We start from the raw sequence: 27,161 nt of genomic DNA, 5'->3' as shown, positions 1-27,161 counted from the left end.
AAATTAGGGCCATCATTAAAACTAGACTTTGAAGCACTCAGTAGAAAAATCAGTCCAAGATAGTGCTAAGCTCTTATGATAAAGAATTACTGCATTAATTCTGCAAAGTGAACTTATTGCTCCTATTCGTCTCCAGGTCCCTGGAGCATTAAGAGACAGAAAGAATGATATGATCGCTGTATTCCTCTGCACAACACCTCGCATATTTTCATCACCAGTTCACAGCTGTACTTGACTATGCCGAGAAATGAAACAGATACGCACGTCATGCGTCTTTTGTTTTTCTGCTGTCTTCTGACGTGCAATTATTGTTTGCTTTGTCGTATCAAAAAGAATGCAAGAGAACCTAATGTTGTGTTGACATCCCAGTCTGCTTCCTTATAGATGGTGCTTGCCTGACTCAGGCATCTCTAAAATTTAGGCCTAGACAGTCTTTGTTGAATTCATCTTCAAGTAGACGTGTGTGTGTAAGCAAACACAGTCCAGCAAGCATTATCAGCCTAGACACTGCTGATATAAAAGGCTTTATTTTATCTTTATTTCCTTTACTAAAATTCCCCACTTAATGTTATGAATAGTATGAAACCATATTGCAGATATTAACATAAGTTCATGCCGCACAGAAATATTATTAACCATGATTTTTTTTTTATTTCATATTTTTGGTACATCTGACATCATTTACTTATTAAACATTAGTGGAAGTTATGGAGGACAATGTTTTCTTGTGATATAATAAATCAGAAGGCAGAACTGAAAAAAGGAGGAGAGTATATCTTGTGTAATAGTGATATATACTGTATACAGCCAATCCCCGGTGAGTGGGACTCTGAAACCTCACTCACATTATTTGCAGGTTCTTTATAAAAGTATAAATGGAGTTGTGCTTTAAGCAATTTTCCATGAGAGCAGACACTGCAGCCCTGTCCCTACCAGGTTATAGATTATTCTCATTTGTTGAAGGAGTTCAGTCAAATAAGAGAAGAAATAGACGTCTAAAGTGCCATTATGTTGCATATAAAAATCTGATGGAGAAAGATATATAAGACATATACTAGGGGTAGGCAGCCTTCAGCACTTCACTTGTTGTAAAACTACAACTCCCAGCATGCACACTTGCTCTGCTGTTCTTGGAACTCTCATGGAAGTGAATGGAGCATGTTGGGAGTTGTGGTTTCACAGCAGCTGGAGAGCCGAAGGTTGCTGACCCCTGAAATATTCTATACTTTCAATATTCTACTCAACAGGATGATCCATATGTGAGACAGAACCACTTAAGATGTCCATTTTACTTCTCCTTTGGTTGATACAGTTGATGGCAGACTGATACAGGTGTATGTGTATACTTTTACACAAGTCATGTTTGGATCTATCTTAAGAAAAAAGGACAAATGTACCATTGAAATAACACATTTATCAGATGGATGCCAACTGTTTACAGGTGAAAATTGTATTTTTGACAAAACAGATCTATTTGATATATCTATTAAAAAAAAAACTATACACAGAGCACCATGGACAGGTGAGTATTAGAGATGAGCGAGTACTGTTCGGATCAGCCGATCCGAACAGCACGCACCATAGAAATGAATGGATGCACCTGGTACTTCCGCTTTGACGGCGGCCGGCCGCTTAACCCCCCGCGTGCCGGCTACATCCATTCATTTCTATGCGAGCGTGCTGTTTGGATCGGCTGATCCGAACAGTACTCGCTCATCTCTAGTGAGTATGTTTTTTGTTGCAGTTGTTTGTCCCCTTCCCGGACTCCATGCAGAAACCTGTAATTCCTGAACAACCCCTTTAAAGTATATATCTGCTTTAAAGCATAACATGATCAGGACGTATTTCTCTCCTCTGACAGTAAACAAAGTTTCCATTTAATGTTTACAAGCGAAGGCATTAAAAACCTCATAAGGCTAAGGCTCTACGTAACTGGCCGCAGCAAAATAGCACTGTGGGAAAAACCACAGCGGCAATTCATCACGGTTTTTCCCACAGCACTTTTCACAGAAAGTCTGCAGAAGTTTCCTCTGTGATCTTTCTGCTTCCATTATACTTATACCAGCATTTCCATAGGTATAATTAATATGCTACGATTTTCTAAGCTATGTCTGCTGCGCATATGTTTCCGCAGGATGTGTGGATGGGATTCGCAGCACAGGCAAGGTGGCCAGATTCATACTTATATCATGAAAATAAAAGTAAAAGATTCAGAAGCAAAACCTGTGTTAGAAATGACATATGTGGATTTTGCTGTGGATTCAGTGCAGATTTTATGTGGGGTTGTGGCAAAATCCCCATCAAAAAATCTTTCCCTATCTGTCCTTACCCGTACAGTTGTAGAATGCGGCTTTAGAATTCATTTGTTTTCAGAGGAGCATTTTAGCAAACTGAAATGTATTGTGACATCCATTCATGAATATTAAAGAGTCTCCTGATGTGCCGCAGTTGTGAGCAGTCTACATGCACATTTTTGGTAGCTTCCAGATTGTCCTGCTATCACTAGCGTTGCAGCCTACGTGTTTTTGCCCATTATAGTGTCATTGGAACATTACTATTTCCCAGACCTGAAAAACTGCAGTAATTAAATATCTAAATGCATCTAAAGGCTATTTGTTCTCCCCAATAAAAGAAGTGCGTTTTTGTGTACAAAAGGGAGGCTTTGATAAATAACCTCTTCAGATTTTGTTTTATATCTCATTGCAAATCATGTTCAGTGTTTAACCACTAGGCAACAGACCATTAATTCAGATGACAGCCGTGTTCTAGCGTCCACCCAGGCAACTAATTGCAAAAGTATCTCAAAAGTGATATATACGGGAACATTTCTATACACAGTGGCATAACCACCACACGGGTACGAATGGAGAGCAAAGTAACTACTATGTGTTTTGTCAACTTTCTAGACTTTTCTTCCAGAGAACATACTACTTATTTTCACTTGCTACCCTGGGACATAATTCTTTGTAAACCCAATTCCAACTAGTTCTTACCAGCAAAAAAACCCTTTTTTCTGCCCATGGCCATCAAATTATATTATATATCAAAAGCCATTGTTTATGTAAGTAGCAGTCTTTAGGTACAAAACAAGTAAATATTTCTTTCTAACACATGCCACATGGCATTGGGTCCTATTCTGCTAAAATTGGGAGTGGCACTCCTGCCATGTCACATTCTGAGAAGAGAATTACCTGGTACGGACAGCCATAGCTTAATCCTAAACAGAAAAATCCACCAGGATTAGGGTAATATGTGCTGTAATGTGCCTAGGGCTAAATGGAGGTGGTGTGTCAACAACCCTCCAGCTAAAGTAGGCTCCATAGGTACGGAATAATAATTGCACAATGGAAATTAATGCTCTAAACCCACTAGCGTAACAGTCATTAAAATACCCTAGATTTGAACTGATAAAGTATATTTGGAATTACTATCATATTCTAACTTTTTCAGTCTTTTTGTTGTCAAAGACAAACATACATTAATATCAAAAGCTTTGTTACCACTTTATGAAGCTTGTAGATATGAGCCGTATTAACCAGATAATATTGCCACATTATTACATATAATAATTATAGTAATGTCTGTATAACACAATTGGTTACTAAAGCACCAAGTCAATAATAAGGCTCTCAAATAGTATGGATACTAAACTAGTTCTAATGTCAAGTAGAAAGTCCTGACAACCAACTGAAACTTAGCATTTATTAGTATTTGTTAGTATTAAAATCAATATCCTACAGTAAAAATCAACATCAGTCTTTCCACTGAAAATACAATTGGATCATATAGATGGGAACTTGTTCAATCAGGTATTACTATAAGGCTTAGGCCCCACATTGCAGAAAAGCTGCATTTTTGTTGCAGATTTTGCTGGGGGGGTTTTTGCTGCCAATGCCGGTAGTGGATTGAGCAGAAGGTAGAAGTATGAGCGGTTCCTTTATTGTAGATTCCAATACGAGACCTAACAGTCACCAAGTCTCAAAACAGATGGACTACAATACCACAAATAGATGCCATATACATACAGTTCATCATATCATAATGCATATTAGACAAGAAAGAGACTGAGAAACAAATGTGTAAAATGGTTTGATCTCACCATTCCATTTTCTTAGTAATCAGGTGGATAAGTAGTCTCTATTTATCAGAATCCATGAGTGGGACCATCGATGTCCTGGTCATCAGCTGACCGTTACTTCAGTCAGGTCCCTAGACTCCAGAGACTCCTGCCCGTACAAGGACAGTTAATTTCTGATTCTTTGGATAAAAAAAAGTTTTATCACCACTGCAGACACTTCATGGTCATAAATGATAAAGTAACAGAAAAAAGTAAACAGCAAATCAAACATCAATTAGATGAGGTGGCCATAATGGTATACTATTGCAATACAGGTATAATTATTATTATTATTATTATTATTATTATTATTATTATTATTATTATTATTACAGATTGGAGCATTCACCTTGTATATGAGAGGGTAAAGAAACATTAAGAGAATGCAGTTGGAAGAAATATACAGAGAACATGACTGCCTTGTACAACAGGACTTATCCATGAACAGTCTAAAGCCCATTATACAAATGAGATGGCTGTCTACCAAACTTTCCGATTTTGATGAGCTGACCATCTAATGTATATGGGTGTTTCCCAACTCTCTCTAAGGGCTGGATACTTGAATTTCAGCTGCCCAATCCTTTTGTGCTCTTAGGGTCCATTCACAAGGAGGAAAATGAGGAATTTGGAGTCGAATTTCAGCACTGAAAAAAAAAGCCTCCCTTTGACTTCAATGGGATGCTTTTTCTGCTAGGAACCCATTGAAGTCAATGGGAGGCTTTTTTTCAGCCCTGAAATTCCACACCAAATTCCTCACCATTTTCCTCCATGTGAATGGACCCTTAGAGATTGTTCTCTGTAGCTGCTTTCTCCCCTATTCACATACAGTACACATGCTCTGCTTGGCTCAGTTCAGGTGAGAAATATGACAGTCGAAGAGTCATTTGACACCTATTTATTTGTATTCCTTGCTTAACTCATTTATGCCTAGAATTTCATTATTACATCTCAAAAATTTCAACCTTATGGATAAATGGGTTAAGAAGAATTTGAGGGACCAAGTCTTACCAAAAAGGTAGATGTGAATTTTCTTCCTGTAGAAAAAATGTGTACCTGTATCATACAAAATGTACAATTCTGGGAAAGTTGAATAATCAGAAGTCCTTAACTATATAACAGCTATATATAGTATAGATTTAAGTAATGGTTGAAGGAAAATTTATAGCAAATTTTACAGATGAGGGTAACTTAAAGGTTTATATTTCCCAAGTTTTTTTTTTTTTGTTTGTTTGTTTTTTTAATTTTGTGTAATAGTGTATTCCTGTAACCTAAAATCACACTGACTGCCCTGTATCTGTGGCAGGAAATGTAAATGAATATTGAATTTTCAGGACAGGGCTTCACAATATGTTGGCATTGTATAAATAAGTAATAAGTAGATCTAGGAATGTTCACAGTAGCAGAAGATGAGTGTCTGATCTTACGGTAGGCTGTGACCTGTCAACTCATGTGATTCTATAAGTGAAAGACGTGTGATGAAGGGTTGTGAATAGAGATGAGCGAACAGTGTTCTATCGAACACATGTTCGATCGGATATCAGGGTGTTCGCCATGTTCGAATCGAATCGAACACCACGTGGTAAAGTGCGCCAAAATTCGATTCCCCTCCCACCTTCCCTGGCGCCTTTTTTGCACCAATAACAGCGCAGGGGAGGTGGGACAGGAACTACGACACCGGGGGCATTGAAAAAAATTGGAAAAAGTCATTGGCTGCCGAAATCAGGTGACCTCCATTTTAGACGAATAGTGGATTTCAAATCCGGGTCATATGAGAATGTGAACTTTGTGACTATGAGACAGGGATAGCTGTACAGGCAGGGATAGCTAGGGATAACCTTTATTTAGGGGGGAATGTTATTAAAAATAACTTTTTGGGGCTCTATCGGGTGTGTAATTGTGATTTTTGTGAGATAAACTTTTTCCCATAGGGATGCATTGGCCAGCGCTGATTGGCCGAATTCCGTACTCTGGCCAATCAGTGCTGGCCAATGCATTCTATTAGCTTGATGAAGCAGAGTGTGCACAAGGGTTCAAGCGCACCCTCGGCTCTGATGTAGCAGAGCCGAGGCTGCACAAGGGTTCAAGCGCACCCTCGGCTCTGATGTAGGAGAGCCGAGGGTGCACTTGAACCCTTGTGCACCCTCAGCTCTGCTACATCAGAGCCGAGGGTGCGCTTGAACCCTTGTGCACACTCTGCTTCATCAAGCTAATAGAATGCATTGGCCAGCGCTGATTGGCCAATGTATTCTATTAGCCTGATGAAGTAGAGCTGAATGTGTGTGCTAAGCACACACATTCAGCTCTACTTCATCGGGCTAATAGAATGCATTGGCCAGCGCTGATTGGCCAGAGTACGGAACTCGACCAATCAGCGCTGGCTCTGCTGGAGGAGGCGGAGTCTAAGATCGCTCCACACCAGTCTCCATTCAGGTCCGACCTTAGACTCCGCCTCCTCCGGCAGAGCCAGCGCTGATTGGCCGAAGGCTGGCCAATGCATTCCTTTGCGAATGCAGACTTAGCAGTGCTGAGTCAGTTTTGCTCAACTACACATCTGATGCACACTCGGCACTGCTACATCAGATGTAGCAATCTGATGTAGCAGAGCCGAGGGTGCACTAGAACCCCTGTGCAAACTCAGTTCACGCTAATAGAATGCATTGGCCAGCGCTGATTGGCCAATGCATTCTATTAGCCCGATGAAGTAGAGCTGAATGTGTGTGCTAAGCACACACATTCAGCACTGCTTCATCACGCCAATACAATGCATTAGCCAGTGCTGATTGGCCAGAGTACGGAATTCGGCCAATCAGCGCTGGCTCTGCTGGAGGAGGCGGAGTCTAAGGTCGGACCTGAATGGAGACTGGTGTGGAGCGATCTTAGACTCCGCCTCCTCCAGCAGAGCCAGCGCTGATTGGTCGAGTTCCGTACTCTGGCCAATCAGCGCTGGCCAATGCATTCTATTAGCCCGATGAAGTAGAGCTGAATGTGTGTGCTTAGCACACACATTCAGCTCTACTTCATCAGGCTAATAGAATACATTGGCCAATCAGCGCTGGCCAATGCATTCTATTAGCTTGATGAAGCAGAGTGTGCACAAGGGTTCAAGCGCACCCTCGGCTCTGATGTAGCAGAGCTGAGGGTGCACAAGGGTTCAAGTGCACCCTCGGCTCTCCTACATCAGAGCCGAGGGTGCGCTTGAACCCTTGTGCACACTCTGCTTCATCAAGCTAATAGAATGCATTGGCCAGCGCTGATTGGCCAGAGTACGGAATTCGGCCAATCAGCGCTGGCTCTGCTGGAGGAGGCGGAGTCTAAGATCGCTCCACACCAGTCTCCATTCAGGTCCGACCTTAGACTCCGCCTCCTCCAGCAGAGCCAGCGCTGATTGGCCGAATTCCGTACTCTGGCCAATCAGCACTGGCTAATGCATTGTATTGGCGTGATGAAGCAGTGCTGAATGTGTGTGCTTAGCACACACATTCAGCTCTACTTCATCGGGCTAATAGAATGCATTGGCCAATCAGCGCTGGCCAATGCATTCTATTAGCGTGAACTGAGTTTGCACAGGGGTTCTAGTGCACCCTCGGCTCTGCTACATCAGATTGCTACATCTGATGTAGCAGTGCCGAGTGTGCATCAGATGTGTAGTTGAGCAAAACTGACTCAGCACTGCTAAGTCTGCATTCGCATAGGAATGCATTGGCCAGCCTTCGGCCAATCAGCGCTGGCTCTGCCGGAGGAGGCGGAGTCTAAGGTCGGACCTGAATGGAGACTGGTGTGGAGCGATCTTAGACTCCGCCTCCTCCAGCAGAGCCAGCGCTGATTGGCTGAATTCCGTACTCTGGCCAATCAGCACTGGCTAATGCATTGTATTGGCGTGATGAAGCAGTGCTGAATGTGTGTGCTTAGCACACACATTCAGCTCTACTTCATCGTGCTAATAGAATGCATTGGCCAATCAGCGCTGGCCAATGCATTCTATTAGCGTGAACTGAGTTTGCACAGGGGTTCTAGTGCACCCTCGGCTCTGCTACATCAGATTGCTACATCTGATGTAGCAGTGCCGAGTGTGCATCAGATGTGTAGTTGAGCAAAACTGACTCAGCACTGCTAAGTCTGCATTCGCATAGGAATGCATTGGCCAGCCTTCGGCCAATCAGCGCTGGCTCTGCCGGAGGAGGCGGAGTCTAAGGTCGGACCTGAATGGAGACTGGTGTGGAGCGATCTTAGACTCCGCCTCCTCCAGCAGAGCCAGCGCTGATTGGCCGAATTCCGTACTCTGGCCAATCAGCACTGGCTAATGCATTGTATTGGCGTGATGAAGCAGTGCTGAATGTGTGTGCTTAGCACACACATTCAGCTCTACTTCATCGGGCTAATAGAATGCATTGGCCAATCAGCGCTGGCCAATGCATTCTATTAGCGTGAACTGAGTTTGCACAGGGGTTCTAGTGCACCCTCGGCTCTGCTACATCAGATTGCTACATCTGATGTAGCAGTGCCGAGTGTGCATCAGATGTGTAGTTGAGCAAAACTGACTCAGCACTGCTAAGTCTGCATTCACATAGGAATGCATTGGCCAGCCTTCGGCCAATCAGCGCTGGCTCTGCCGGAGGAGGCGGAGTCTAAGGTCGGACCTGAATGGAGACTGGTGTGGAGCTATCTTAGACTCCGCCTCCTCCAGCAGAGCCAGCGCTGATTGGTCGAGTTCCGTACTCTGGCCAATCAGCACTGGCCAATGCATTTCTATGGGGAAAAGTTAGCTTGCGAAAATCGCAAACTGACAGGGATTTCCATGAAATAAAGTGACTTTTATGCCCCCAGACATGCTTCCCCTGCTGTCCCAGTGTCATTCCAGGGTGTTGGTATCATTTCCTGGGGTGTCATAGTGGACTTGGTGACCCTCCAGACACGAATTTGGGTTTCCCCCTTAACGAGTTTATGTTCCCCATAGACTATAATGGGGTTCGAAACCCATTCGAACACTCGAACAGTGAGCGGCTGTTCGAATCGAATTTCGAACCTCGAACATTTTAGTGTTCGCTCATCTCTAGTTGTGAATCCACATAAGAAGCCACAAGCTAGTAAACGTCACAGGAATACTTGAACAAAATAAAATTATTGGCAAAAACATATCTATATATTTTGCCTTAATAACTCGTCGACATTCACATAAACATGAACTAGGGAATGAAATGTATGAATGTGTATGGTTTGCCTTTCATAAACATAAACCCAGTCAAGTACGTTGTTTGTAGAGCTAATATATATTTCAGTACTAAGACAATCTGAATTTGTTCTTTTGTACATTGCTTTTTTAAATGGAGATGCAGAAAAACAGCCTGTTGTCTAATATGTAGTATTACCTGTATACAAGGTGTCCTGCTGTGTTTGAACCTTTTGTTGTTTTTTATACATATCTTAACTCAGCTCAATTCAGCAATTCTGTTCTGCAAGTTGAAGGGAAATTTTAATAACAAAGACAATAGAAACAACTTCAGAACTTGAGACGACAACCTCAGGAATTTACCCAGTTGTATTGTATTTTCCACTTTGAATACAGAACTACTGCACCACAATTCTCTCTCATTCAGGGGAAGCCAAAATGCTGGAATGGAGGATATTACAGACCATTATATGTTCTAATGTGACTTCTGGACCTCCTAGTCCATCTTCTAAAGTCATGTCCTGCTGTCCAATAGCAGTATTAATGGGAGTCTGTCAGCTCAGTTACAGCTAGTAAAGCAAATACAGTTGGGGTATAACACTTGTATGAGCATATCTTTGTGGACTTTAGATTTAGCCCTAAAGAGAAAACAATATTTATTCCTGTATTTTAATGAGGCAAATCTTTAATCACCATTCAAAGCATGTCGAGGGCCTGCTCTCTTCATTAAACCCATTGTTAATGAGACCAAGTGAGCATTTAATAGCTGCTGCTCCACTGATTCTGGCACAGCTGGAATTTTTCTCTATAGCCCCCACCATTCCTGAGCAATCATTGTTGTTAGTTTTGGTGCCTGATATGTTATTTAGGATCTGTACTGTCAGGAGGGCGGTGTCAGACAGGACTAGTTAAGGGGTGTGGTTCTTAAGTCTGACACTTGATCCGACGGATTGGATCTCAGAATCACACGCCCTGCCTGACACCGCCCTTCTGACATTACAGAGCTTAAATAACACATCAGGCAAAACTAGCTGTGCTTGTTACCCATGTACTCTGGGTATAGGGAGAAATCACAGCATGTCAATTACACCTACAGAAACAACAGCAATTTCACTATAGGCATAATTGAAGCGTTGTGGGAAAAACTGTGATATGGTGCTGCCGCGGTTTTTCATGCAACGCTTTTTTGGTGGGGCCTTAGCCGTAAACACATCTAGATGAAAATTGCTGAAGATCAATAAAGGCCTAATATATTTCCAGCTGTTCTGTCAATTGCATATGATCTAGGCAAAATTAGTGAACACAATATGTAAGCAGTACAGATCTCTTTCCTGTCTTAATAGGGTTTTTTGGATGTTTAGTAGCTGACAGCAGAGATTTTGAAAATGGTGAAAAGTGGAAATTAAAATATACTTAAAGGGGCTCTATCAGCAAAATTATGCTGATAGAGCCCCACATATGCGTGAATAGCCTTTAAAAAAGCCATTCAGGTATTGCTACTGTTATATTAAACTACCCCCCCATTTTAAAATAATACTCTAAAAAAGAATATGATAATCATACCGTATCGTGCATGCTGGGTGGGCATGCACGGTCCGACGTCATCTTTAGCCACGCCTACATCTTCTTTCTTCTTGCAGCGATGTCCTCGGGTCCCGTCTTCCTCATCTTCTTCTTCTGGCGTCATTGCTTGTAATCCCATGCCGTCACAGTAGCAGGGGAACTGAGCATACTGAGCATGCTCAGTTCCCCTGCTACTGTTTCCCTGCTACTCCTCAGGTCCCGTCTTCCTCGTCTTCAATCCCGGCCGGTACAGTAGCAGGGGAACTGAGCATACTCAGAGTATGCTCAGTTTCCCTGCTACTGTTCCCCTGCTACTGCGTCGGCGCAGAATTACAAGAAATGATGCCGGAAGAAGAAGACAAGGAAGATGGGACATCACTGCAAGAACGAAGATATAGGCATGGCTAAAGATGACGTCAGACCATGCATGCCTGCCCAGCGTGCACGATACGGTATGATTATCATATTCTTTTTTAGGGTATTATCTTAAAACTGGGGGGGGGGGGTAGTTTAATATAACATTAGCGGTGCCTGAATATCCCTTTTAAAGGCTATTCACGCATATGTAGGGCTCTATCAGAATAATTTTGCTGATAGAGCCCCTTTAAACTTGAATAGCTTTTAATTATTACAATTAATATTGTGAACGTGAATATTATATAAAATGGGAAATCACTTTCAGGATACAGGACATGCTCATCTTATCATTGATTTTCTATTGCCTCATTGATTTTCTGTTTTCCAGGACCACTGCCTATACTTAAGCATTGGCCAAGAGATCACTCTTTTATATTATTATGGTAAATCTTAGCTTTATGTCTTAATGTTATATGATAGGAATAGACTCTCAGTACCTTTGTGTACTTGCATAGTTTCATCAATACATCAATATTTTGGAAATAGTGTAGAATTAAGATGTATGAAGCCTCTCTGGCTTGTCCGTGCTAAAAAACCATAGCTATAAGAAGAATTGTGAACTGTAGAAAGCTAAGTGAGGTATACATGGAAACCAAGGGCAATGTGTACATCTCAGTGCTGCGTGATGTTGTCTCAGTTCAAGTTTAGTTTTACTGTCAGGTTTCATTTGTGCTGTTTCACTGAAACCCCTTCTGTCCCTGATCAATGAGCCATTTAGTGGCATTCTGTATATAGAATTGCTATTATGAAGATCTTATTGTATTTCAACAAACCATCTTGCCATTGGAGATTTGTACTGAGCCAGCTTAGCACCTGTTATATAAATGAGGGCTTAGTTTGTGTATTGCATCGAAAAGTCATTCCAAAGCCTTCATTTCACTGCATCACATCTACACAGATCTGTATTGATTTTCTCTCCAACTGTTTTTAGCAATTATATTTATTAGGGGGATTTGCATCAAAATTGCAAATAATAGGATGTTCGAATGCTCTTATAGTAACACATGAGGCAAATATATCCTCTGATACAAAAATCAATGGGATCAGGTTGTTGTTTCTATTTAAAAATAACACGGGATTAGAATCTTACACGTGTATTCATATAAACCTAAATTATTTATATGAGAAGTGTATGCCGTACGTATTACTAATGTTTGTAGTTTCTTCTGCCTTAAATGCCTAATTTGCCGTAAGTCATCCTTCGACTTGACACGGGGACATGTCAGAAGGTATCTTTGAACTCTTGAACCCTCAACCACTTCGCGGTTAGAGACTTCTGTAATCTAAAAATTGTTACCAGCCATGTGAGCATCCACAGTAGTGAATAATCCTCACTCACTTTCTACATTACTATTATGTAGAAAGTGAGAGAACCAGTACCTTGCACTGATGAAGAGCAAGACCCCCCCCCCCCCCCCAAACATCTGGATATCTGTCACTCTTCCTTCTAGAGATGTCTTTGGTTTGACCAACATGAGCTAAGAGGAAACTCCAAAGACATATTGATAGGGAATTTATATTGTGTGCCTTATATGGGACTAGTTGACTAAATTTGTTCAGTGAGAAAGAGGTGTAATAGATTGTAAGCTCTTGCGAGCAGGTCCCTCAGTCCCATTGTGTGAATGGACTATTTACGATATATAATGTACCTTTTTGTTCTGTACTTGAACCCTATAATTTGTAAAGTGCTGCGGAATATATTGGGGCTGTATAAATAACATGTGTTTATTCTTATTAACAGAAACTTCATGAACTAGCAGTTCTTATACATAAGCTATTATTACTAAAGTGGTAAGTGTATTTAAATAAATAACCAAACCTGTGCAGCAGAGTTTGCAGACCCCTCTAGTAGGGTATAATGTCAAGGCTGATTTTACCTCTTTCTGATGGGTAAGACTATGGAAAGGGTTACATTTAACCTTTCATTAACCCATATATATATATATATATATATATATATATATATATATATATATATACACAGTCCTATGAAAAAGTTTGGGCACCCCTATTAATCTTAATCATTTTTAGTTCTAAATATTTTGGTGTTTGCAACAGCCATTTCAGTTTGATATATCTAATAACTGATGGACACAGTAATATTTCAGGATTGAAATGAGGTTTATTGTACTAACAGAAAATGTGCAATATGCATTAAACCAAAATTTGACCAGTGCAAAAGTATGGGCACCTCAACAGAAAAGTGACATTAATATTTAGTAGATCCTCCTTTTGCAAAGATAACAGCCTCTAGTCGCTTCCTGTAGCTTTTAACCAGTTCCTGGATCCTGGATGAAGGTATTTTGGACCATTCCTCTTTACAAAACAATTCAAGTTCAGTTAAGTTTGATGGTCGCCGAGCATGGACAGCCCGCTCTCAAATGATCTGAAAACAAAGATTGTTCAACATAGTTGTTCAGGGGAAGGATACAAGAAGTTGTCTCAGAGATTTAACCTGTCAGTTTCCACTGTGAGGAACATAGTAAGGAAATGGAAGACCGCAGGGACAGTTCTTGTTAAGCCCAGAAGTGGCAGGCCAAGAAAAATATCAGAAAGGCAGAGAAGAAGAATGGTGAGAACAGTCAAGGACAATCCACAGACCACCTCCAAAGAGCTGCAGCATCATCTTGCTGCAGATGGTGTCACTGTGCATCGGTCAACAATACAGCGCACTTTGCACAAGGAGAAGCTGTATGGGAGAGTGATGAGAAAGAAGCCGTTTCTGCAAGCACGCCACAAACAGAGTTGCCTGAGGTATGCAAAAGCACATTTGGACAAGCCAGCTTCATTTTGGAAGAAGGTCCTGTGGACTGATGAAGCAAAGATTGAGTTGTTTGGTCATGCAGAAAGGCGTTATGCATGGCGTCCCAAAAAAACAGCATTCCAAGAAAAACACTTGCTACCCACTGTAAAATTTGGTGGAGGTTCCATCATGCTTTGGGGCTGTGTGGCCAATGCCGGCACCGGGAATCTTGTTAAAGTTGAGGGTCGCATGGATTCCACTCAGTATCAGCAGATTCTTGAGAATAATGTTTAAGAATCAGTGACGAAGTTGAAGTTATGCCGGGGATGGATATTTCAGCAAGACAATGATCCAAAACACCGCTCCAAATCGACTCAGGCATTCATGCAGAGGAACAATTACAATGTTCTGGAATGGCCATCCCAGTCCCCAGACCTGAATATCATTGAACATCTGCGGGATGATTTGAAGCGGGCTGTCCATGCTCGGCGACCATCAAACTTAACTGAACTTGAATTGTTTAGTAAAGAGGAATGTTCCAAAATCCCTTCATCCAGGATCCAGGAACTGATTAAAAGCTACAGGAAGCGACTAGAGGCAAAAGGAGGATCTACTAAATATTAATGTCACTTTTCTGTTGAGGTGCCCATACTTTTGCACCGGTCAAATTTTGGTTTAATGCATATTGCACATTTTCTGTTAGTACAATAAACCTCATTTCAATCCTGAAATATTACTGTGTCCATCCGTTATTAGATATATCAAACTGAAATGGCTACTGCAAACACCAAAATATTTAGAACTAAAAATAATTAAGATTAATAGGGGTGCCCAAACTTTTTCATAGGACTATATATATATATATATATATATATATATATATATATATATATATATTCAAGAGTTAACTGATATGACAGGCAACAGCACAGTTGATATGACTTAGATTTCTAAAGATGTACCTCCACCATATGATTCACAAAATAATGTAAGAGCTCATCAGCTCAAGACAAGCTCAGGTCATGTTTTGTGATGAGTAGCTCTCTCTCTCAGACAGATGTGGAAGAAAAGGAATGCTCTGTCTTTGAATATTAGATCACAAACAGCTGTCAAGTACACTGAATTTATAAGATGGATTCTTCAGCTCGGGTGATGAACATGCAGGTCATGGTGCCGCCATTTCTGCCTTTGAGAAACTTTCTTCTAGTTCACAGGTCTGTGTGGAGATAAATAAGGGAGATATTAGGTGTTCGCTATGATTAGCAATGATTTTTAAAAAGTGTTTATTAAGTTAGATTTGTTACTTTGGCAACCCATCGCCAGATGACATATATATATATATATATATATATATATATATATATATATATATATATGTATATATATACACTGTATCTGTAACTCTGTCTGTGGGGCCAGGAAATGTACCATTGCGTTCCAGACATTCATACTAATGGATGACCATGTAATACATGAACAGGCCAGCTCACCCAGGGCATGGGTCACTCTTACAAAGTGTAACTTCATTCTAGCATTTTTCTAGCAGGAAAATCCTGAATAAGAGAACCCCTCTGTGAGGTCTATATGTTCTATTTGTACAAATGAGGACGAGAACAACAGACACATGGGCCAGTAAAATAGCAGACACATTGGAGACCAATAGATGGCACAGGACAAAAAAGTGGTGTGTGCAGGACCTTTTCATACAGTGCATTAGGTAGACACTGCAACAGAGACTCTGAAGCAGATATGAGCATAACCTAACCTGCCCATTAGATTTTATAGATTCAACATGGTGACTCAGTGAATTTGTCCAAAATGTACTCTGCTATGGCTATAGCTGCTGCTACTCATCCTCAGTACAAAGAATATAATCTCAGATTCACAATCTGCTGCTCTGTCAAGGGAAAGATGCTGCAGACTAAGAGAAACATTCATGAGTGCATGTTGGAATATCACTTGTGATGGAAAAGATTAACTATGCTAGGAGGTGGAAATAATAATAATAACAATATTAATAAGTGAAATGAGGAGAATGTGTAGAACCAAAGAAAAGGTGGAAATGTGCCTACGGTGGTTGGAGCTCTAGGTAGCATCAAAAAAGGAATCGAAAAAAATTCTTTCAGGTCACCATAATGCCCGAGAGGTACAGAAGATTTATGGGCACCATGCACTTCTTTTAAAAGTATTGGATTCCCTGGTCGGAACATGGCCTGACTGCAAGCCACTGGCAGAAAGCTTAGATATTCTAATAATAATAATGTGGAGGGGTAAAGAGTACGTTATTGATCTGATTACTGATAATGATACTGGTAGATTCATGGTCGTAGAGTACAGTGGAGAGTACTTGTCTGGTCTGCATTTCAGTGGATGACTTTTGATGGGTTGCAGTTCAGGCATCAGTGCTGGTACAACACTACTGGGTGTACTAATGTTTTTATATTACAGAAATGTATATATTCAGTAGTTCCCTCATTTACATATTATATTGGGTACACTCCCTTTATGACCAGGAAGAATCTGGTTATACAATTATATGATGAATTTGAGTAGTTAATAGAGTTTTACTACAGACTCAGTGGGGGAGATTTACAAAGCTAAATGTGTAACTTTATTCACCTTGACTGACAAGTGGGTTTGGCTCAGTGGGAAATGGGAGTGGAAGCTAACATGGGACAGTATGTGCCAGAATTGCACCAATATTTTGAACAAATTTGGGTCTCTATATAAACTAATAGATAGAATGAACTTAAAGATACACTAGTTTTATCCTCCTACTTTTAGATTGTCTAACATAAATTTGTACTGTCTAAAAAGTATACAGGATTAGTAATCTGTCCTAGTCTTTTCTCAATTTGAGAAACAAATGCACTCATTGTTCTTTTCCATGTCAAAGGCAGACACAAGCAGACAGCTCATCAGTGAGAGGCGCCTGCGAGAAGCAAGTTCCCGAATCCTTGTTAGTATTGTTAGACTTGATGGAGGGGTAACAGATTTGTTCTTCATGCCACTCACACCATAATTATCCAATTTTCGATAAAGTTAAGCTATTGTAAGTGACGTCAGAGATACCTAATATGTGACTGATGAGGTTAGTATTTCGCCACAGCGGTCACCTAACCCTCTGCACTTTTTTTTTTTTTTTTTTTATTTCACACCCACTCCCCAGTTAAAGAGAACTATTCTAAAAGTAAATCGCCAACTTAGATAAGCAATGACTATAAGCTGTGTAAATGTACAAGGTATCATTACGGTTATTACTGCAGAGATATTAAAGAGTAGAGATGAGCGAACAGTGTTCTATCGAACACATGTTCGATCGGATATCAGGGTGTTCGCCATGTTCGAATCGAATCAAACACCACGTGGTAAAGTGCGCCAAAATTCGATTCCCCTCCCACCTTCCCTGGCGCCTTTTTTGCACCAATAACAGCGCAGGGGAGGTGGGACAGGAACTACGACACCGGGGGCATTGAAAAAAATTGGAAAAAGTCATTGGCTGCCGAAATCAGGTGACCTCCATTTTAGACGAATAGTGGATTTCAAATCCGGGTCATATGAGAATGTGAACTTTGTGACTATGAGACAGGGATAGCTGTACAGGCAGGGATAGCTAGGGATAACCTTTATTTAGGGGGGAATGTTATTAAAAATAACTTTTTGGGGCTCTATCGGGTGTGTAATTGTGATTTTTGTGAGATAAACTTTTTCCCATAGGGATGCATTGGCCAGCGCTGATTGGCCGAATTCCGTACTCTGGCCAATCAGTGCTGGCCAATGCATTCTATTAGCTTGATGAAGCAGAGTGTGCACAAGGGTTCAAGCGCACCCTCGGCTCTGATGTAGCAGAGCCGAGGCTGCACAAGGGTTCAAGCGCACCCTCGGCTCTGATGTAGGAGAGCCGAGGGTGCACTTGAACCCTTGTGCACCCTCAGCTCTGCTACATCAGAGCCGAGGGTGCGCTTGAACCCTTGTGCACACTCTGCTTCATCAAGCTAATAGAATGCATTGGCCAGCGCTGATTGGCCAATGTATTCTATTAGCCTGATGAAGTAGAGCTGAATGTGTGTGCTAAGCACACACATTCAGCTCTACTTCATCGGGCTAATAGAATGCATTGGCCAGCGCTGATTGGCCAGAGTACGGAACTCGACCAATCAGCGCTGGCTCTGCTGGAGGAGGCGGAGTCTAAGATCGCTCCACACCAGTCTCCATTCAGGTCCGACCTTAGACTCCGCCTCCTCCGGCAGAGCCAGCGCTGATTGGCCGAAGGCTGGCCAATGCATTCCTATGCGAATGCAGAGACTTAGCAGTGCTGAGTCAGTTTTGCTCAACTACACATCTGATGCACACTCGGCACTGCTACATCAGATGTAGCAATCTGATGTAGCAGAGGCGAGGGTGCACTAGAACCCCTGTGCAAACTCAGTTCACGCTAATAGAATGCATTGGCCAGCGCTGATTGGCCAATGCATTCTATTAGCCCGATGAAGTAGAGCTGAATGTGTGTGCTAAGCACACACATTCAGCACTGCTTCATCACGCCAATACAATGCATTAGCCAGTGCTGATTGGCCAGAGTACGGAATTCGGCCAATCAGCGCTGGCTCTGCTGGAGGAGGCGGAGTCTAAGGTCGGACCTGAATGGAGACTGGTGTGGAGCGATCTTAGACTCCGCCTCTTCCAGCAGAGCCAGCGCTGATTGGTCGAGTTCCGTACTCTGGCCAATCAGCGCTGGCCAATGCATTCTATTAGCCCGATGAAGTAGAGCTGAATGTGAGTGCTTAGCACACACATTCAGCTCTACTTCATCAGGCTAATAGAATACATTGGCCAATCAGCGCTGGCCAATGCATTCTATTAGCTTGATGAAGCAGAGTGTGCACAAGGGTTCAAGCGCACCCTCGGCTCTGATGTAGCAGAGCTGAGGGTGCACAAGGGTTCAAGTGCACCCTTGGCTCTCCTACATCAGAGCCGAGGGTGCGCTTGAACCCTTGTGCAGCCTCAGCTCTGCTACATCAGAGCCGAGGGTGCGCTTGAACCCTTGTGCACACTCTGCTTCATCAAGCTAATAGAATGCATTGGCCAGCACTGATTGGCCAGAGTACGGAATTCGGCCAATCAGCGCTGGCCAATGCATTCTATTAGCCCGATGAAGTAGAGCTGAATGTGTGTGCTAAGCACACACATTCAGCACTGCTTCATCACGCCAATACAATGCATTAGCCAGTGCTGATTGGCCAGAGTACGGAATTCGGCCAATCAGCGCTGGCTCTGCTGGAGGAGGCGGAGTCTAAGATCGCTCCACACCAGTCTCCATTCAGGTCCGACCTTAGACTCCGCCTCCTCCAGCAGAGCCAGCGCTGATTGGCCGAATTCCGTACTCTGGCCAATCAGCACTGGCTAATGCATTGTATTGGCGTGATGAAGCAGTGCTGAATGTGTGTGCTTAGCACACACATTCAGCTCTACTTCATCGGGCTAATAGAATGCATTGGCCAGCGCTGATTGGCCGAATTCCGTACTCTGGCCAATCAGCACTGGCTAATGCATTGTATTGGCGTGATGAAGCAGTGCTGAATGTGTGTGCTTAGCACACACATTCAGCTCTACTTCATCGGGCTAATAGAATGCATTGGCCAGCGCTGATTGGCCGAATTCCGTACTCTGGCCAATCAGCACTGGCTAATGCATTGTATTGGCGTGATGAAGCAGTGCTGAATGTGTGTGCTTAGCACACACATTCAGCTCTACTTCATCGGGCTAATAGAATGCATTGGCCAATCAGCGCTGGCCAATGCATTCTATTAGCGTGAACTGAGTTTGCACAGGGGTTCTAGTGCACCCTCGGCTCTGCTACATCAGATTGCTACATCTGATGTAGCAGTGCCGAGTGTGCATCAGATGTGTAGTTGAGCAAAACTGACTCAGCACTGCTAAGTCTGCATTCGCATAGGAATGCATTGGCCAGCCTTCGGCCAATCAGCGCTGGCTCTGCCGGAGGAGGCGGAGTCTAAGGTCGGACCTGAATGGAGACTGGTGTGGAGCGATCTTAGACTCCGCCTCCTCCAGCAGAGCCAGCGCTGATTGGCCGAATTCCGTACTCTGGCCAATCAGCACTGGCTAATGCATTGTATTGGCGTGATGAAGCAGTGCTGAATGTGTGTGCTTAGCACACACATTCAGCTCTACTTCATCGGGCTAATAGAATGCATTGGCCAGCGCTGATTGGCCGAATTCCGTACTCTGGCCAATCAGCACTGGCTAATGCATTGTATTGGCGTGATGAAGCAGTGCTGAATGTGTGTACTTAGCACACACATTCAGCTCTACTTCATCGGGCTAATAGAATGCATTGGCCAATCAGCGCTGGCCAATGCATTCTATTAGCGTGAACTGAGTTTGCACAGGGGTTCTAGTGCACCCTCGGCTCTGCTACATCAGATTGCTACATCTGATGTAGCAGTGCCGAGTGTGCATCAGATGTGTAGTTGAGCAAAACTGACTCAGCACTGCTAAGTCTGCATTCGCATAGGAATGCATTGGCCAGCCTTCGGCCAATCAGCGCTGGCTCTGCCGGAGGAGGCGGAGTCTAAGGTCGGACCTGAATGGAGACTGGTGTGGAGCTATCTTAGACTCCGCCTCCTCCAGCAGAGCCAGCGCTGATTGGTCGAGTTCCGTACTCTGGCCAATCAGCACTGGCCAATGCATTTCTATGGGGAAAAGTTAGCTTGCGAAAATCGCAAACTGACAGGGATTTCCATGAAATAAAGTGACTTTTATGCCCCCAGACATGCTTCCCCTGCTGTCCCAGTGTCATTCCAGGGTGTTGGTATCATTTCCTGGGGTGTCATAGTGGACTTGGTGACCCTCCAGACACGAATTTGGGTTTCCCCCTTAACGAGTTTATGTTCCCCATAGACTATAATGGGGTTCGAAACCCATTCGAACACTCGAACAGTGAGCGGCTGTTCGAATCGAATTTCGAACCTCGAACATTTTAGTGTTTGCTCATCTCTATTAAAGAGTTAAGGAGCAAATACAACTTTTATCATATTTGTAGCAGAAACCCATTCAAAAATGTCTTCATACAGGCATGTAAATATAAAAGGCCATCCACATAAACTTGTTCTTGGCTTCTAGATGGCGTCTTGACCCTAGGTTCACATCTGCGTCAGTCTTCAGATTGAGAGAAAAGTCCTGCATAATAGTGTATGGGTCCATGGGTCCACAGATAATCGCCACCTGGTGGACCCAAACAACAGGGAGCCAAGTGCGAAGTGCCTAGTGTGAACCTAGCCTAAGTGAACATGGATAATTTGACTCTTCACTTTAATATGCTAGACCTAATGTAAGGTAAAATCCAGATGCCAATTCTGAAAAGGATTATTATACCATATAAGCATTATTACTATTCTAATAATCTGATAATATTATATCTATAATATTAGTAGATTAAAGGGGTTTTTCCAACTCAAGGATCCTAGCTATACTGTTGGCTTATGTAAATTGAAGCCATTTTCTAAATATATTGCTTTAGAAATTCTGCTTTGTTGTCCCGCTATGTGAATTTAGTTCTCCCATTGTTTACACTGCGTTGCTATAACTACGGACCTGGGAAATAGGAAAAGTGACATCACTTTCTCAGTGTCGGCAGGACAATCCGTTCAGATAATTCCACTTTGCTGATAAAGCCAGTCTGTTATCTCTATATGTAAACACACAGATACAACGGAGTCCATTCTGTACAAGAATCTGCAGATTATATGACCTGCAGAAGTGTTGTTTGTCCTATTCAGCAGAAGGGGGGAGGAGGAGAAATACAGGAAGTGAGAAGCAGACACTGCATACAGCCTGGCTGAAAGGTTGAGATGGGAGAACCCCTTTAATATACAAGAAGTATTGAATTTTCTAAAGTCATGCTTAAAGGAATTGTCCCATGAACACAACCCTTTTTTAATGGAAGCCAGAGATTACATGCAAGTACTGTATTATCTGACACTCCTTCACAAATTCCTAAAATGGCAGCCATATAAATGTATTTTTCAGTAGAATCTGGCAGCATAGCCCTTGCCTCTGATTGTTTCTGCTGTAAAGTCCTGGCAGTAGTCTGCTACCTGGCTCTTTCCTTTAGCTCTGAGAGCTGGGAATAAGAGCCCACACAGAAAAGCAGGTTTCAAGAAGCAGTAAGATGTGGTGTGGTATAGAACATCGATGGGGCCCAGGGAAGAAGAGTATTGGTTGGTCTGTGTCTGCACCTAAATCTCATCTCAGCTGTCCAATGTGTTTATAGTGTATAAAGACAAATTTAGTAGCTTCTTCAATATATTAGTATATATTCCAGAATATTATACTGTGGCATATTCTGGTTGAGATGTATATGAGTATTTAAATGAAGTACAATGGGTATAGTGTGCCATGGCTGGGTGAGCTGGGGGCCCATCAGCTTCAGGGGTCTATTGGGGTATTCACCTGTGGGCCAGTTCAAGCCTGTTCCTGGGAAAGCCAAATCTGGTTAAACATTTTCCCTCCTTCCTATATACAGGAAATATAGTACAATATACCAGCTGTTGAAATGAATGACCGACCATTCATGTACAAGTTTGTTCTGCCAATGTAGAAGGCAATCTACTGTAGTTAGTAACTCTCTAGCAGTAGGTCCATAATGGAAATGTGTTGTCTTCATGAGTCATCCCCTTTAAATGATTTTATGGTAAAGTGCTAGTGTAAAACTGGTGGCGGTACCCTTGACAACAGTGGTCATACATCTAATATTAGCATAGAATATCTACTGATCCATATAAAGCCAACTCTGTATGAAGTACTTGCAGCTCTTCAGAGGTACTGTATAAAGTAAATTATAATTTTTGAATACTAAGTAAGGCTTATTCACTGGAAAAGATACTTTGCCTTGGGCTCCAGCATTGCTAGCTCATTACCTTGATTGAAATTGATGTAAACATATATTTAATACATTTTTAGCAACATTGTATTCTATATTTCAGTTGCTTTGGCTAGGTTTAAGAGCCTAAGAATGCGTAGCTTATATAGCTAATGGAATAGTAGCCTGCAGGATCTCTTGTATATGTAACACAATGTAATCAGAGCTTGTGCTGATATTTAAAAGTAATAGCTGGAGCTTTACTCAGCGCCATATAAATCAGCAAGATAAAGTCTTATAACAGAATCCTCTGTAGACTACACTAATGTTCTATAATCTTAATGTCCACTTTCTGTACTCCTAACCAGAAGATTATGGACTGAAAGACTTTCAGCGCATGTTGCTGCACTCTGGAGTACATTCACACAAAGAAAAAAATATTTGCGGCTGTAAACTCCGAATATTGGCCTATTTAGTAACAATGCTCAACCAGGGATGCTTCCGCCATGAGGCAATATGAGCATCTCGCCTCAGGCAGATGATCACAACATCCCTGAGGAGGCGGGGGCGAGTGGGTAGGATTCAGACAGTGAGTGCCAAGCTACACCAATGTCTTCCTCTGAGCCGCAGCATGCATATTTCCCTGGCACCCCCTGCCACCCTATTACAGTAATAATGCTCCCTCCACACACAAGTAATTGTCCCTACACTTAAGTAATAGTGCCCCTACTACCTGTGGGGACACTATTATCGATAGCGGAAAATTAAATGAAATTAAGCGGAACCATTATAGCTTTTGCCTCAGGCAGCAGATAACCTAGAATCAGCTCTGGGCTCAGCATCCGGCAAAGTCAGGCAGATGCAGAGGAAAGCTGAACTTGAAGCTTTTATTTTATATTGTGCTTTCGCGCAAAAGTTGGTAGGAGAGCATAAAAAGAAAGTCATTGTGACTGTGTGGCCCTGGAGTTCATATAAATTCTGCATCTGTGTGTTTGCTAGTAGTTCTAGTACTTATGGAAATGTATTAATACCAACGTATTACTGTATCTTTAGGACGAAACTGGCTGCAGCAGATAGAGAATAAGCAAGAAAGCTGTTCGAGTGTATAACAGAGTACACTCCAGATTTACAGTTTACAAGTTAAAATATTCAAAAATGATCTTTAGAGTGTTACGCTCCAATAATAGGAGATACTGGAAAAATGGTAGGGAATTTGGTGTATCCAATTTACTCTGCACAGCTTACATATTCACTTTTCACATTCCACTGTGCATTCAGATTTGGAAAAACTAATGCTCATTATGCCCTGTTAAATTATTTTAGGGGTGCAGTTTTTAAAATGGGGCCACTCTCTATGGGATTCTACTTTACTGAAAGCTCAGGGCTCTGCAAAGATGACATGAAGTCCATATATCAAACATCTAAATCTGCTCTCTAAAAGCCAAATAGCTCTCCTTCACGTCTGCACTCTGCTATGTGCCCAAACTGCAATTTATGCCCCCATGTATGACACTGCTGTACCCAGAATAACATACTTAAAAATGCCATATGTGGGTATAACATGCTGTTTTGGCACAGCCAGGCACAGAAGGGAAGGAGCAGTATTTGGTTTTTGCAGCACAGATTTGGATGATTTGGTTTTTGGACATCATGCCAATTTTGCCCCTGAAATCCAAGTAAAGTCGAATACACTGACATGTGATCCAATTTTGGAAACTGCATCGCTCATCTCAAAGTTATTACTACATAAAATGACACTTGTCAGTTTTGAAAAAATGGGGAAATGTCAAGGGGCAACACGGTGGCTCAGTGGTTAGCACTTCAGCCTTGCAGTGCTGGAGTTCTGAGTTTGAATATCGCCAGGAACAACATCTGCAAGGAGTTTGTATGATCTCCCTGTGTTTGCATGGATTTCCTCCCATACTACAAAAGACACACTGATAGGAAAAAAAAAAAGTACATTGTGATCCCTATACAGGGCTCACAGTCTACATTAAAAAAAAAAAAAAAAAAGAAATGGTACGTGTCCTTAAGGAATTTCTTGGTCTTGTTCTTAAGGAGTTGTGTTAAGGGGAGTGTTTGGAAACCATTTTTGGAATATACTTTATTAACCTATATAACTTCCTTTTTAGTATAAATCCTGCTGTAACATTCTTCTTAAAGTTAATAGACCTGCAAGAGATAGACAAGTTTCATACTCAAATATCTTTTTTTTTTTTTAATTCAAAAAGTTTTATTTTTTTCAATAAATAAAGACAGTCACAGAGATGGCAACGCAAAGAACTCATGAGTAGAATTTATACATGTATACATGTTCTTGTATATACTGTATATTCACACATTTAGATCACATTGAGAATTGTCTTGATGTGTAGGAACAATTTCTTGAGCAATATAATGCTCGACAGCCATGTTTGAAATATTTAACCAAACTAACAATAATTTGTTATATCTTTGCAGCCAGTTTGGCTCCTTTCGAGGCTGAGTCATCAAAATCTTCTGAAGATGAAGAAAGAACTGAAACTGCTTTAAAAAAAACTCCAATGTGAGTGAGTGAATGCTTTCTGGGGAAGACTTTGTAACACCTTAATAAAGCTTCTGCCTCTGGACAGTTCATCTTCTCACTTACTTATTCTTGTGCATTTAATGGTCTTCTAAACAAGCATTTAAAAAAAAATACATTTAGTCAGCTTTTAATATAAACTTTAAGGCTAGCACTACATAGTGATTTTGGCCAAACCTCTCCATTTTCACAACCAATGATCACCAGATCACTCTGCAGCTCCTTTACTCACACACAATGTTCGATTTTTGTAACTCAAAGTCATCTTTAAAATACACTAAGGGTCGCAGTGTCACTCCTTTCACTAATATGAGTAAAGGAGTTGCAGGGGGACCTTGCGATCTTTAGTCACATGAAGGAAGACGCTGCCAATATCAACATGTAGCCCTACCCTAAGACATCTCAGAATGCATCCAGCACTCTAAAAAAAAGTTATTTTTCCATTTGGTTACCATGGCTATATGTATTTTTTCAATTTTAATTATATATTTTTTTTTTTGGTATATTCAAAATTGTAAGTTCTTTATTACCAAATGTGCATCTGAACTAAGTGCCAAGTTCGTATAATCCTCAAACAACACACATTGAATATTACAATTTCTTGGAGGATGGAGGACCTCACTGCATTTCAGGGTACACAGACTTACGGAGAATTCACGAGGAGAACCTGAGTTGTGCCCCCATTCCCTGATCCTTTGCTGGGGTTGATGTTTATATGGTATTTTCCTCTTTCTTTCTTCCCCTCCCTCTTTTGCTCTCCCCTTCTTACATCCTCCCTGTCCCCTTTTCCCATTTTAATTGACTTTGATGATTAATGGTTCCAAGTTTGGTTTGTGCCCTGTTGTAATTACCTATTGACACATAGATATTACTGGGAGAATGGAATTTAATTATTTCCATTTATTCACATGAATACCATTGTGTGTAATCTAACCTTGTTTCTATTTGAAAAATTCTAAATAAAGAATTTAATTAAAAAAAAAATTACAATTAAAGTATTAATTCCTGAATTACAATACAGTCAATTAAAGTGTTACTACTGTTTACATGTTTTTAATGCAAAGAAAGTGCTCATGTGATATACTTTTTTTTAGTGTATTTGGTTAACTTTTATTAAAACAAAAACAGCCCGAGTGGTTTTTTTTTTAAGACCCTATTACATCGGTCAATTTAGCAGGAACAAATACATACAAGCAGTCATTCCTAATAATCAGACTGTCTCATGCACTACCAATCAGGACAATAAAATCATTGTTCACCAGCAGCCTATTGCTCTGTGTAATAATGGCTTTGCTGATTGAAAACAATAAAAGTACAAGCCTTAGTGATGGCTCTTCCTTTATGTGCTCTGCATTGGCCTTTGTAATCAGAAGAAGAGCTGATCGGCACATTTTGTAGCTGATCAGTACTTGTTAAAAAAATCTTTACCACCTAATACCACCCTAAGAGTAATACAGTGGCAGAATCGATAGTTTTGCAGTAAAAAACAAACAAACTCATAAATAGTTATATCCATGTACAGAGGCTGCAGCAAAAAGGGAGAGCTGAATCTAAGTGTACAGTCTATGCAGAAGACGAATTCTCCTCAACTAAGCTCAGTTAGGCTGAGTTCACATGGGGTTTTTTGCTCCGGATTTTGACACGGAATCCGCCTCAGAATCCAACTCCAAAAAACGCCTCCCATTGACTTCAATGGGAGCCATTCACTTC

The 27,161-nt window shown here is 41.6% G+C and overlaps 1 protein-coding gene across 1 annotated transcript in view; it reads left to right on the top strand.

Annotated features, from left to right (window-relative positions):
* Positions 1–25,455, top strand: part of TTC29 (tetratricopeptide repeat domain 29) — a 196,036-nt gene extending 170,581 nt beyond the window's left edge. The window contains exon 11 of the mRNA XM_075257582.1: positions 25,349–25,455. Coding sequence (XP_075113683.1) covers positions 25,349–25,437 — 89 coding nt within the window. The 3' untranslated portion in view covers positions 25,438–25,455. The remainder of the gene's footprint in view (positions 1–25,348) is intronic.
* The last annotated feature ends 1,706 nt before the right edge of the window (positions 25,456–27,161 follow it).

This window comes from Leptodactylus fuscus, chromosome 1 (genome assembly GCF_031893055.1).
Source record: "Leptodactylus fuscus isolate aLepFus1 chromosome 1, aLepFus1.hap2, whole genome shotgun sequence".
Taxonomy (NCBI): Eukaryota; Metazoa; Chordata; class Amphibia; order Anura; family Leptodactylidae; genus Leptodactylus; species Leptodactylus fuscus.
Note: the sequence above shows the minus strand (reverse complement) of the source record. Positions and strands in the feature narration are given on the sequence as shown.